The sequence below is a fragment of the Sorghum bicolor genome, chromosome 7, assembly GCF_000003195.3.
Source record: "Sorghum bicolor cultivar BTx623 chromosome 7, Sorghum_bicolor_NCBIv3, whole genome shotgun sequence".
NCBI classification, from domain to species: Eukaryota; Viridiplantae; Streptophyta; class Magnoliopsida; order Poales; family Poaceae; genus Sorghum; species Sorghum bicolor.
The window spans coordinates 4,713,306-4,726,385 of NC_012876.2; the positions used below are offsets into that span (position 1 = coordinate 4,713,306).

General features: G+C 41.5%; 1 protein-coding gene across 1 annotated transcript; it reads right to left on the reverse strand.

Moving 5' to 3' along the window:
• LOC8069622 (caffeic acid 3-O-methyltransferase) lies at positions 7,870-11,211 on the reverse strand. Its single transcript, XM_002445038.2, has 2 exons — positions 10,667-11,211; positions 7,870-8,926 (listed from the first exon to the last, which is right to left on the reverse strand). The coding sequence occupies exons 1-2, from the start codon at positions 11,074-11,076 to the stop codon at positions 8,248-8,250; spliced, it is 1,089 nt and encodes a 362-aa protein (XP_002445083.1). The 5' UTR covers positions 11,077-11,211; the 3' UTR covers positions 7,870-8,247.

Here is a 13,080-nt window from a genome sequence, read left to right on the forward strand (position 1 = left end):
ACAATTACGATAGAGACAAGTACCTAAAGAAGAGACAAAGGAACCCCCGCCAAGAGATCTTGAAAGACACAACCTCTTAAACTCATGAGAGGCTTGAGGAGCTTCGGTGGCAACAAATCTTGTAGGTGTTGCCTCCTTGTTGAACTTTCCATCATCCCCAAATCCCCAATGATGCTTAAATCCTTTAACACGTTGCGATGAGCTCATGAGCAAGGTAAGAACTTCAAAGAAGCGATAACCTATCGTAGGACTTTTTGTTGACCGAATCAGTAGGGGAATCCCCTACATGTTTTTTTTTCAATTAAATGAAATAATGTTATGTACAAGGAGCAAATACAAGGCAACTAGGCCCAAAGCAAAAACAAGAAAACAACTAAGTAAAACTATCTCTCCATAAACTGATTAAGGTGCTTCTGCTTGCTTTGTTTTTGGCCAAGTTCATCTTTGAAGTTTCTTTTCCATAGTCCAATGCTTTTCTGACCATTATCAAAGATAACACTATTTCGAGTAGTCCAAATAATCCAACACGTGTGATGACTATTTCTTTGAAGATGACACTATGAAAGGCTTCTCTGACCTCTCGTAGGACTTACGCCAGTATATTGTTGTCGTAGCAAGAGAAGACATTGCCTCAATTGGTGAATCTTCGGTTAGCCAAGACTCTTCAACCTCAACTCCAATCATAAAACGGGTCGAGCTTCCTTCAGTGGTGGTGAGTAAATGGGATCTTCATTGCCACATGTGCATATCAGTCAACATTCTCGTCATGAGATGCATCTTCCACTAGAATAGCTTCCTCAACGAAGGTGACAACTAGTGGAAATTTTTGTTTGGGCAATTGAACCATGGGTGTCATCTAAGTAGTGGAAATTCCTAAGGGCAAGGGAATCTCGCAATCCTCCCTAAGGACAACTTGGAGCGACACTAGACCTATGGAAGGCTCTTGATACTCGTGAACTTTAGAGGACCCAAATGGCACATACTCCAACATGTTGGAAAGCTCTTGGATGTCTATGTCAACGACGGTGAAGACATCTTTATATCTCTACAACTAAAAAGACTCGCAAGTCATCGTCAGCCGTGGCTAATCGCCCCCCCTCGCCCAACCTCTCCCCCGTGATTCCCATCATCCCATGCCCCCTCAGTGATTTTTTTCGCGCCGACAGGTGGGGCCCCGATGCTGAGATGCGCCCCTCACAGCCCACGCACACCGCCCCGCCTCTCTGTACCCTCTGGTACTCCCGGCCCGGGAGCGCCGCCGCTGCGACTCGCGACGGTCCCCTTCTGCTCCGAGAAGGAGAACTGGAGAAGGATCGTAGCCCTATAGGAGGACCGACCAAGTTGAAGGAGCTTCGAGAAGTCAAAGAAGCGCGCGCCCTCTCCCCACGGCTGTGACCTAGCGGTTAGGGTTCGAGCCCCTGAGCTGTGGGGGCAGCGCAAGGCGACATTGGCCCTTGCGTGGTGCTGCTGCCATAGATCCGCCCCACCCGGCCCCCGGCGCCAAACCCGCCTCTTCAGAGCTCCGCCGCTGCCGAGTCGACGACATTGTAGTTGCCAGGTAGCCGTCGTCTCAGACTCTCCATCTGCTTCCTCCCTCACCGGCAAATCCTACAGGCCCGTGGTGGAGTGCTCCGGCGACCTTTCGTATTTGCACGTTGACCTTTCGTATTTGCGAGTTCACGAAATCACGTGATGGAGTGCTGCGGCGGCTGTTCCATCATTCCCAGTTGCCGTAATCCTGTGAACCACGTGATCGACTAATCGTATCTAGACGCTAACGCAGCGAGCAGTGGTGCCGCAGTCCCTCCATCCCTGACTTCCTGCGTATTTCAGTTCAGTTCATCAGTATTCAATGACAGTTGTAGGGCATGGCAGCTTGCACCTGCAATTGCAGCAGTACAGTTTCAGTGTTTGTTAGATGACAACTTCATATTGCTTTTTGACCTCCTCGCAAAAAAAAGGATTGCTTTTTGACCTTGCAATCCGATCCATACAAGCTAAGGCATCAAGCGATTCAAGCAAATAGTTGATCCATTAATTTAATTATTTAATTCATCAAGCTACATAGGGACAGAAGAACCTAGGCTACAAGTAATTTGTTCTAAATTTTATGTTATTCCAAATTTATTTGAGATAACAATAATAGTTATATAGCAAGTACTATATAACTTCAATTGTCATATTAAAACATTAGATCATGTGGCCCTTATTGTCTTGCTTGTCTAAGGGCTCTTAAAATTATTGAGACGGCCTTGCATAGTCCTCTTTACTTGGTAGCTGAAATCATCCCTGGTTCTTGCTTCTTGACTTTCTTTATGTCCATGTCAATTTAATATATGGCCTGAAACTAAATGTTTGTTGTTTTGGTCAAGTGAATTTTTTGTACTGCGCTTTCCATATTTTAGCTTTTTTTGGTTACATCATACATATGATGCTTTCATGCAGATGATGACGTACTTTGCAAAGGATCGGCTATTACATGCTTCTATGCAGGCCAAGATAAGTGTTGCAGTTATATAGACTGATTGCCTTTAAACCTATTTTATGTGATTGTTAAACCATCAAATGATCTTTTGTGCAATCCTGCTTCCTCGATACTTAGTGTAGTTGGCTTTTGCTAAACCTAAATTTGTTATCTCAACCTAAAAGAATAATTTTAAATTTGTCATTGACAGGTGATCGGACAAACTCTAACTGTTTTGAGAAACTTGGGTGTAAGATTAGGGCATTCTCTATTGGCCAATGTCCTGTAGTATCCTGATGTCATTGTTCTGTTACCTAAAACTGCCAATGTTATGTTACCTAAAAACTTAACAGTAGAAGACAGTTGTGATGTCTGACCTATCAGTACCATGTTTATTTAATAAACTTTTGCAGCCTTTAAAATCTAAAACTACGATGCACAAATATTTTGGGCTGTGTATTTTTTAAACAACTGTGTTTTAATGCAAGATTTAGAGACAATTTTTATAGTTTGCCGACTTAAATAACACTTTAGTAGTTCTTTCTCATTTGTTACAAGGATAAAACATTTTATCTCTTGTCTACTTAATTTCTATTTGTTCTCTCTTTTAGGTAACCTGAATTTGGATGAAGGACGTTGGGAATGGAAGTTCTATATAGGTAGGATCAGTGTAAGTTCTATATTAATACTAGCTGAAGTTTCAATCAATGTTCCACAATTTGTAGAGTACAATCCATAAGTCAGAAAAAGGATGTCGCAGCACCTTTCCCATAATCCACGTTCTAAATTTCTAGAGAACAATCCATAACTTCTTCTTCTTTAACACAATCTATCTGTTTTAGCAGCTTCTTGTATTGTGTGCCTACAAGCTGTACAAACACAGACACTATTATGTATAAAATTCCAGTACATATTTTATATGCACATTTTTGGCTTAGTTCCAGTGACCTAATGGAAGCTAATAGATTCTTGTTAGTATGGTAGGTTTGTAAGGAATTTATTTTCACTATTTTATTTTGATTTGTGTCATAAACTATTTGACTATGCAATAGGTCTAACAAAAGAGAGCTAAAATTGTTTTCTGTCCAAACTATTTACTGCAATTAGTGCATTATCATTTAGTTCTGAAGGAGTATGTCTGGTTTCATGATCAAAGGATTGCACTGTCATAATCTAGGATGCAACATGGAATGCTTTTAGGAAATTTGAAACATGGTGAGAACTTCATAGTAGATTACAACTCACGTTATGTGTGATTTACATTCACATAGTTTTATTCTTCTTATTTGTCAATATAGACCCTGCAAAAAACCTATTAGTAGTTCCAAACTAGAGAGTTCAAAGGTCAATAGAAAAAATCTGCTTTGGGGATCCCTACACTTGAGAAAATGTCTAGACCATTTAATAAAATGCGAACAGTTTTACAGCCCTCTGTTTTAGTAGCTTCTTGTATTGTGTGCCTACAAGCTGTACAGACACAGACACTACTATGTATAAAATTCCAGTACATATTTTATATGCCATCTGGTTTTGTTTTTCTCGTAACAAGGCACAATCATAGACCTATGAGTAATCATATATTTCAAGTCTATATGATCTCTTGTATTAGTGTAGTAGTTTGATAATTCACTATCATACTTTGACCTTGTTCTGTTCCTATGTGTATCCATAGTCCAGTTGATAGTTCAAGATGATATTGTGATCTCGATTTTTTTACATGTGTATTCATAATCCAAGTCAACCAGCATATCTCCTGCTTGAGATCACTATAGAGTTTAGCTGGCAGAAAAATACTTCTGATGGTGGCAGCGTGAGGCATCAGGAGGCCTGTCATCATTGTCAACTTGAAGCTGACGGTGATCATGACAAATACAAGTGGTGGAGTACATGGAAGAGATGATGTTGGCACTGCCGCGGAGTAGTTTTGTGCTAATCATGTATCTTATTGACAACACAAGCCTGGAGATCAACCTTGCAAAATATGGTTTCTCTCCATCCACTAACCAATTCTTTGGTTTTTGTACATCTTCTAAGCTGAAGCATTGTCTTATTTGAGGATAATTTAGAATAATGTCATCAGTTTTCTTATTTGAGGTTCACTCAATTTTTTATTCAATTCGATGCATCTGAATTACTATAATTGTGTTGGAGGAGCCAGAGGCAGATGTATCTGACCTGTTGATGGACTAGGATTAACTACGGTTCAGATAAATTAGCAGTTGTACTGCAGATTTTTACTCTCACCTTATTGCACAAAGCTTGGACTTGTCACGAATATCGCACTTGAAGTATTATTTATTTTTTAATTGTACAACACATTCAAAATAGACTTATCATGATATTATTTTTCCGTTGCAACGCACGGGCACGATCCTAGTGATTCATTAAGAAGGGGGGGGGGGGTTATAAAAGATACTACCATTGAAAATAAAAGATCTTTAAAGATACCAAAGATAATTTAGTAAAAACAACTACAATGGAAATAAGTCTTGACTTTTTCTATAGTGATGGATCAATTTAACACCTCTTTGTCAGTGGCTGTATGCAAAGTTCCTCTAGCAAGTGTCCATGATCTTTTTCATGATTAGCACAAACAAGGGCTAGCTCAAACAAGGTTCTATTGTTGGCAGGAGGTGCGTTCATTTGCTAGACATTATGAATTACAAGGAACGATGTAGTTTTTGACAAAAACTAGTCCATAACATTTTTTAGTCTTGTTTAAGGGAACATACTAATTGCAACACTAGGTGCAATTGCAACAATGAGGACAACCAGAAACATTTCTTCGATGTTTGTCGAGCAATGGAGGTGGTGGCAAGTCATCAATGCTCTTTGCTTCCTCGAATGACCAAACAAAGCTACATTTGAGTTTTGAGTGTGACTTTTTTTTGGTAGACTTTATAATAAGTGGGCTGATCGATGCTTTTCTTCCTTTTATTATTTCATTATAAAAAAATCCCATAAGTACTTGTCGCAAGTTATTGGCTCTGTCCTTAGCCCTGACAGGCTACAAGTCTTTCCTCTTCTGATGTCAGATAGAAAAAAAGAGGAAAAACAATGGGTGGAGACTATCTCAACCATGCACAGTGGGTTCATGCCGCATATCCTTGTAATCCAACAAGTTGTGATTCTTCTTTCCAACTAAATCTCCTTCACCAGTTGGATGATTATGCATGAACACATGGCATTTATCCACAATAGATGTCCACGGGTACATGGTGGGGTCTCCACCTATTTTTTTTTCTAGAAAAAGGGTAAAGAGCGCTCTCGTGCATGTTTGGCACACCATATCTTATTCTTCTTCTTTTTTGAGCAAAGACACGCCAATCTCCTGGAGGGAAGACCGGAAGAGACGAGCCACCGGCCTATCTTAACGGGCTCGGCCGGCCACTCGTATCGAACTGTGAGGTTTACGTCTATTCTTTCTTTTTTTTTTTTTGAAACATGGAAAGGCCTTCCATTACTCATAACTTGCTGCCAAATCATTGGCAACTATAACTTGGAATACTGTCTGAAACTGGATCAGCACCCACACTCAAACTTGCCCCAAGAGCGGCAAGACTATAGCTACCAAGTTACTCCCTCCATCCCAAATTGTAAGTCATTCCAAGAATCTTGGAGAGTCAAAACATTTTCACGTTTGACTAAAATTATAGAGAGAAATACTAAGATTTGTCACGTAAAGTGAGTATACTATGAAAATATAATTAAGGAAGAATCTAATTATATTTAGTTGGTATCATAATAATAATTATTTTATCATATAAATTTGGTCAAACTTAAAAAAGTTTGACTCTCCAAAATTTTTGGAATGATTTACAATTTGGGATGGAGGGAGTACATGAACGAGGGATATGATTTACCATAAGAGAGATAAAATTACAAGCCAACAATTTTTTCATCTCCCATATAAGACCACTTGCAGAGGAAATATCATAGCCCGTAGACTTAACTGCCTGTGCCACCATGGAGGCATCCATTTCCAAAACTATTCTTTGTACTCCTAGTCCTAGGTCAGCCGCTCTTTGTATTCCCTGCAAACAGGCTATCTATCCGTTCGTATCTATTAGTTTCAGTATGTAAACCTCTCTCTTTTAACACAGCTGTCCTAAAGGTTTGTAGTTGGGCCGAAGAATAAGCCCAAGCTCATGATTGGACTGATCCCACAACAACATCCTATAGAACCCAACTCCCAAGGAGGCGCAAACTGTTTTTTCGATCCATATACATGCTGCTGCTGAGGCATCGCAGTCACATTTTTATTTTTTATTTTTATTTTTTTGCTAATAACAGGTTATTTTAGCTTCTCTCAACAACTGATTTTGCTCATGCTCTTACACTGTCTTATAGCTATATTTAAACTATTTTATTACTATATGTACAATAATTTTTCCAGTATAATTTATTGGGCAAAATGAAGTAATTTGGGGATAATTGTAGATCTCAAACAAATATATGAATTTTTTTTTAAAAAAAAAATCCTATGGATTCTAGATACCAGAGAAATATATGTCAAACTGTTCACAAATACTAAATCCATCCTAAATAATAAGACGATTGACTTTTTTAATACCAAGTTTGACCATTCGTCTTATTAAAAAATTTGTGCAAAATTTTACTTTTTTTTGTCATGACTTGGTTTACTAATAAAAGTTCTACAAGCATGACTTAAATTTGACTCTGTTTGTATAAATTGTTTGAATAAGACGAATGGTCAAACTTACAGTCAAAAAAAGTCAAACGTCTTATAATTTGAAATGGAGGAAATATCATCCAACTGTTCACAAATTTATAAATTTACAAATTCCCTATTCCCATCCCCCATCTGGTCGTCTCCTCTCCCACATGGGTCGCCATGTCCCTTGCCACCACTGCTGCTGAGTGCCGTCAGTGTCATGGGAGAGGATCCGCCCGCAGGCAGGCTAGCTGCTTCTCGCCTGGAGCACGCACGCCAGCACCCATGGACCCCGCCCTTCGAGGAGCTCGAGTGCCTCAACTGCTACCTGAGCACGCTCATGCATGCGCCGCACCAAGCTCACCGACCCACCGCGGCCCGAGCCTGAGCCGGAGGTGGTGGAGATCAAGGCAGACATGGAGACGAAGCTAAAGGTGTCGCCGCGCTCACACGATGGCGCCGGCGAGGGTAAGAGAAGGAAGGAGGAGGCCAATTAAGGCAATGGAGGAGAGGGTGGTGGCGGCGGTGAAGGCAGATCAGGCGAAGGAGAGGGCCGCACGAGTCAGATCGACGCTCAAAAATTCAGTTGACAGAGGCAGCGCTTGAGAAATTGTGTTTCATTTTTTGATTGACTATAAGAAGGGTACAATTTTTATTTAATTTTTTGTTGTGAAAGAAACAATTCATCAAACACAGAAGAACTCAGTTGTGGATTTCACCAAAAAACAGATAGAGAAATAAACCGGCATGCATGTCATTGTATATAGTAAGTATAACCTTGATTGTTATTACTGGTACATGGCGCAGAGACAATTCGACAGCAATTTAGAATCCAAGAACATGCAACAGCTCAACAAGACGAACCAAAGATATATATGGCCACCATGTATGGATCGGACATCGGAGGCAGGCTAGGCCATTAATTATAATGCAGGATCGATGAATGAAGAAAGCAAAGTAAGCAAAAGTAGATGCATGTGCGACAGCAGTAGCAGCAGCAACCAGAAGAAGAAGACGGCGGCGATGGAGCCGGCCGGCGATGAGGACCATCCATGACATGTGCCATCTCATCGCAGCGAGCGACGTACGGAGGACTCTGTCTGCATTTTTACTTGATGAACTCGATGGCCCAGGCGTTGGCGTAGATGTAGGTGGCCTTGAACCCAGAGAAGCCAGCGGCCTTGGCGAGGTCACGGAACTCCCGCTCGTACCGCTCCCTGCCGCCGGGGTTATGCGCGAGCATGATCATGTCGACATGGAACACGCCCTGCGCCTTGGGGACGGCGTCGGTGGTCACCGGCAGCACGCACTCGACGACGATCACCTTGCCGCCCTTCTCCGGCAGCGCGTCGTAGCAGTTCTTGAGCAGCGTGGCGCAGTGCGCGTCGCTCCAGTCGTGGAGGATCCACTTCATGAGGATGGCGTCGCCGGCCGGCACCGACTTGAACATGTCCCCGCCGACGTGCTGCACGCCGGGGAACGGCGGCGCCTCGGAGATCACGTGGGGGAGGTCGAAGTTGACGCCCCTGATGTGGGAGTGGTGGGAGGTGATGGCGTGTAAGGTGGCGCCGATGCCGCCGCCCACGTCGACGAGCGTCGAGACGGACTCGTCGAAGCCCGTGTAGAACTCGAGGAGCTTCTTGGTGATGATCACGCTGTGGTTCTTCATGCCCTCGTTGAACACGCGGTTGAAGCGCGGGTCCGTGCCGTGGTACTCGAACGCCGTCATCCCGTACGCCTTGTTGAACGGGATGCCGCCGTCAAGCACCGCGTCCTTCAGGTAGTACCTGTGATGATTGATAGATAGATAGATAGATAGATAGATAGATAGTGATGAGACACGTACACAGCACTGATCGATCGACATGGATTTCAATTTCTAAGAATTTTGATGAATTGTACAGATAGTCAGATATGTGTGTGTTTTTGCAAGAATTTGATAACTATGCTACTAGACACGTATGGTTAATTATGGAAAGGGATGTTATAGGCTTGAGCACTTCGGAATGGACCAGAGTGATGATGCAGAACAGACATGTGTGTATGGTAACAACTGCTACTTGCAGGCACTACAGCACAACGCCATGCCCATGTAGAATAATGGACTGTTACTGCTGCCATGGCCTTGTTTAGTTCAAAAAAATTTGCAAAATAAAAATAGTACCATTTTTGTTTGTATTTGACAAATATTATCCAATCATAGACTAACTAGACTCAAAAGATTCGTCTCGTCAATTCCGACTAAACTTTGTAATTAGTTTTTATTTTTGACTATGTTTAATATTTTATGCATGCGTCTAAAGATTTGATGTGACGGAGAATCTGAAAGATTTTGCAAAATTTTTTTGGTAAGGATCTGTTTAGATTGTGAATGAAAAATTTTTGGATGTCACATCGGATATGTCAGAATGATGTCGGGAGGGGTTTTTAAAAACTAATAAAAAAACAAATTACATAGCTCATCAGGAAACTGCAAGACAAATCTATTAACTATAATTAATCTGTCATTAGCACATGTAGGTTACTGTAGCACTTAAGGCTAATCATGGACTAACTAGGCTTAAAAGATTCGTCTCGCGATTTTCAACCAAACTGTGTAATTAGTTTATTTTTTATTTACATTTAATGTTCCATGCATGTGTTCAAAGATTCGATGGGATGGATGAAATTTTTTTTTGTGGGGAACTAAACAGGGCCTAACTAAACAAGGCCCATGTGTCTGAACTCTGAAGTCACTGTCCGGTCTGAACATTTTAAACTAGTCAAAAATTGCATGAAAGGAAAACTGCTACAGATATCGATCTGTGCAAAAGTTTCTAAAAGGAACAGGGCAAGAATCTATCAGCATCAGTGACATGGTAATGGGTCAGTCAGTCGCCTGTGGTCCAACTGCCTCTTTTCTACACCCACTTCACACACACCAAACACCAAACAATTTGAGAGTCTGAAGATTCACCATCAGTTGGTGAATGACTGAACGGAGTTTCGCAAAAGTCTAGATCAGGAATTTCGCAGAATTCCATGATCCATGTGAGCCGTCAGTAATAAGTCCGGCGATCGACGGCTCCAGTTTTGCGAATCCAGGAAAAAAAAATTAGAGAGAGAGTTGGCCAATAATGCTCTCCTTCTCCAAGGTTCGCCGAAGTCTCGCCCACTGGATAGTGGAGATGACAAGTGGTCCGTCCTTTGCTTACTTTTCCATCCTACTCTACATTTTTTTAGGAAGAACTTGAGCTTACTTCCCTTTTTTTGTAAAAAAATATTTTTTTTGTTTTAGTCAAATATTATATCATGGATAACTTAACTACTGCCAGCTTTGTACTAGCAGCTAGTACTAGTAGTGCACCTCAATCAATTTTACTTGGAAAAAATTAAATGACAAAATAAATCACTAGCTAGTACTAATGATGAGCGAGCTCATCATCATGCAGCTAGCACGCCAGCATCATATCAACAGCAAAGCAACAACTGATCTACAGATGAAATGGTGAGGTGGGGCGAGATGTGCTCTGACGACGACTACTCACCAGCTCTCCATGAGGACCTTGTCCTGGTTCATGAGCGCGAGGGCGGCCATGGAGACGCCGTCCTCGTTAGGGGTGAGCCACTTGCCGACGGGGGCGGCGGAGTACCGACGCTCGTACTTGCCGTCCTTGTCCTCCATCTGGCACTTCACGACGTCGTAGGAGGCGAGGAGGCGGAGCATGCGGTCCACCATGTCCGCCGCGGCGGGGTTCGTCGGCGCCACGGGCAGCCGCGCCACCACCTCCTCCGCCGCCAGCGCCTTGCCGGCGTCCTTCTGAAGCACCTCCAGCAGGCCCAGCTCCAGCGCGTTCTTCAGCGTCATGGGGAGGATCGACGACGACGCCAGCTGCATCGCGTACATGCACGCCTCCTCGTCCGCCACCGCCGCCACGTCCTCCGCCGTCGACCCCATGGCTAGCTAGCTAGCTGACGACGGCTGGCCGGCCGGTGCCCGGTGGAAGAAGATACTAGCTAGGAGCTAGCGCTGAGCGACGCGAGAGCTTGGCAAGTGTTGGCGTGTGCTGCTGCTGCGAGGAGGAAGGAGGAGCAGGGAGGGGGGTTATATGGGGCCGGAGAGCTCACCAACCACCACACCAAATCACGCACTAGCTTACCAATTAGTCAATTAATTACTAACTGTTTTCTTTTCTTTTCTTTTTTTTTGCATTTTATTTAACAATGGATTGAAATTTTGGGAAGAAAAAAGGTAGCATGAAAGATGCATGGCACTAAGAAAAAGCTATACTGCTAATCTCCTATATATGCATGCTAATAATAATGCATGGACAGTGATTTTAAGATGATAAGTAGGTAGTAGTGTAAGTAGGGTCCATTTTTTCTGGTGGCGTTGTTGGTGATGACATGATTAATCTATGCGTTAATTAGGTAGGTTTAGCGTGAGTGTCAAGTGCGTAGAGATTTGGGAGATGTGCTCGCGCAAACGCAACCAAAGAGCCGGCCGAAGTGGTTGTGATTGTGAGTGTGACCGGCCGGTGATGCCGTTGTGTGCGCTCAGAAAATTCAGTTCACTAGCTACAAAGCCATGACAGTGATGTGTTCCAGGCGTGAGCTGAATAGTAGGACTATTGTCGGAGAAAATTCCGACTGGTTGTCGATTTTTTTTTTTGGCTTGGGTTTGCAACCGTGCCAAGGATTTGATAAATTTTGTGCACAAATTCAGCGAGAAATAAAATGATGATGAGCTGTGGACGCCTGGACTTTTTGGCCCGTGCCAGCGGCCGGGTTAGTTCAGCGACGACCGTGGCAGTGGCAACGGTCGTGGGTTTTCACAAGTATTTTATTATTATTATTATTATTATTATTATTATTATTATTATTATTATTATTATTATTATTATTATTATTATTATTATTATTATTATTATTATTATTATTATTATTATTATTGTGGTATTATTTTACTGTATGTATTTAATTAGTACTCAATTACTCCTTGCTCATTTTTTAAGTAGGCATAGCTTGACCAAGGTTATTTTCGACGATCGGAATAACAGGTAGTATGATCTTTCTACCTAACAGGATCGAGTAATATAACTGATCAATCCAAAAAAAATCATGGTTTTATCTTATTTTATTTCTTAAAAGAATTGTATACTTTATTAAGAATTCAAATACATTGTTAAATATTGAATCGCATAGTATTGATTTTCGTTAAGTTAATTTAATCTTGTAAAGTTGAGTACACTTAGAACAACTCCAACAAAAAGAGCTATTCATGTTGTGTAATCTATATTTGAGTATTTTGAAAAAGAGAGTCCAACAACTATTGTATCTAATTTTCTAAAATAGCAAGTTATGTACCCTAGAGTTCTTGCTTGCTAGATATACCTTGTATGTGCCACTAGCCATTCGCCTCACCCATTTGGAAAGGCTTTTGGAGTTTCCTCCTTTTCTGTTGGGGTTTCTATTTTAGAGGTTGGCTAAATCATAAGTTTAGCCATCTATTTTTATCATCTCTGTTGGAGTTGCTTTTATATATATACGCGCCATTTTCAATTCAATTCAATTTTAAGTGATACTTCATTGTATATAACACAATCATTTAGAAGATCCCACATGTTAGTATTACTTTACTTTACTAAGGCCTTTTTAGGTTCGCAAATTTTTTTTGCTTTGACTACTGTAACACTTTCATTTGTATTTGACAATTATTGTCCAATCACGAACTAACTAAATCGTCTCCCAAATTAGAAACAAATTGTATAATTAGTTTTTATTTTTGTCTATATTTAATATTCTATACATTGTCCAAAGGTACTGACGGATTCAATCTGTCACAAAACTACAAAAGGCTCGAAATCCGTCACGAATGCCCATCCATGACGGATTTGGATTTCAGGCAATTTTAGGCACACGGTCATGGCCACGTCAGCACTTCATGCAAATTTGTGACGGT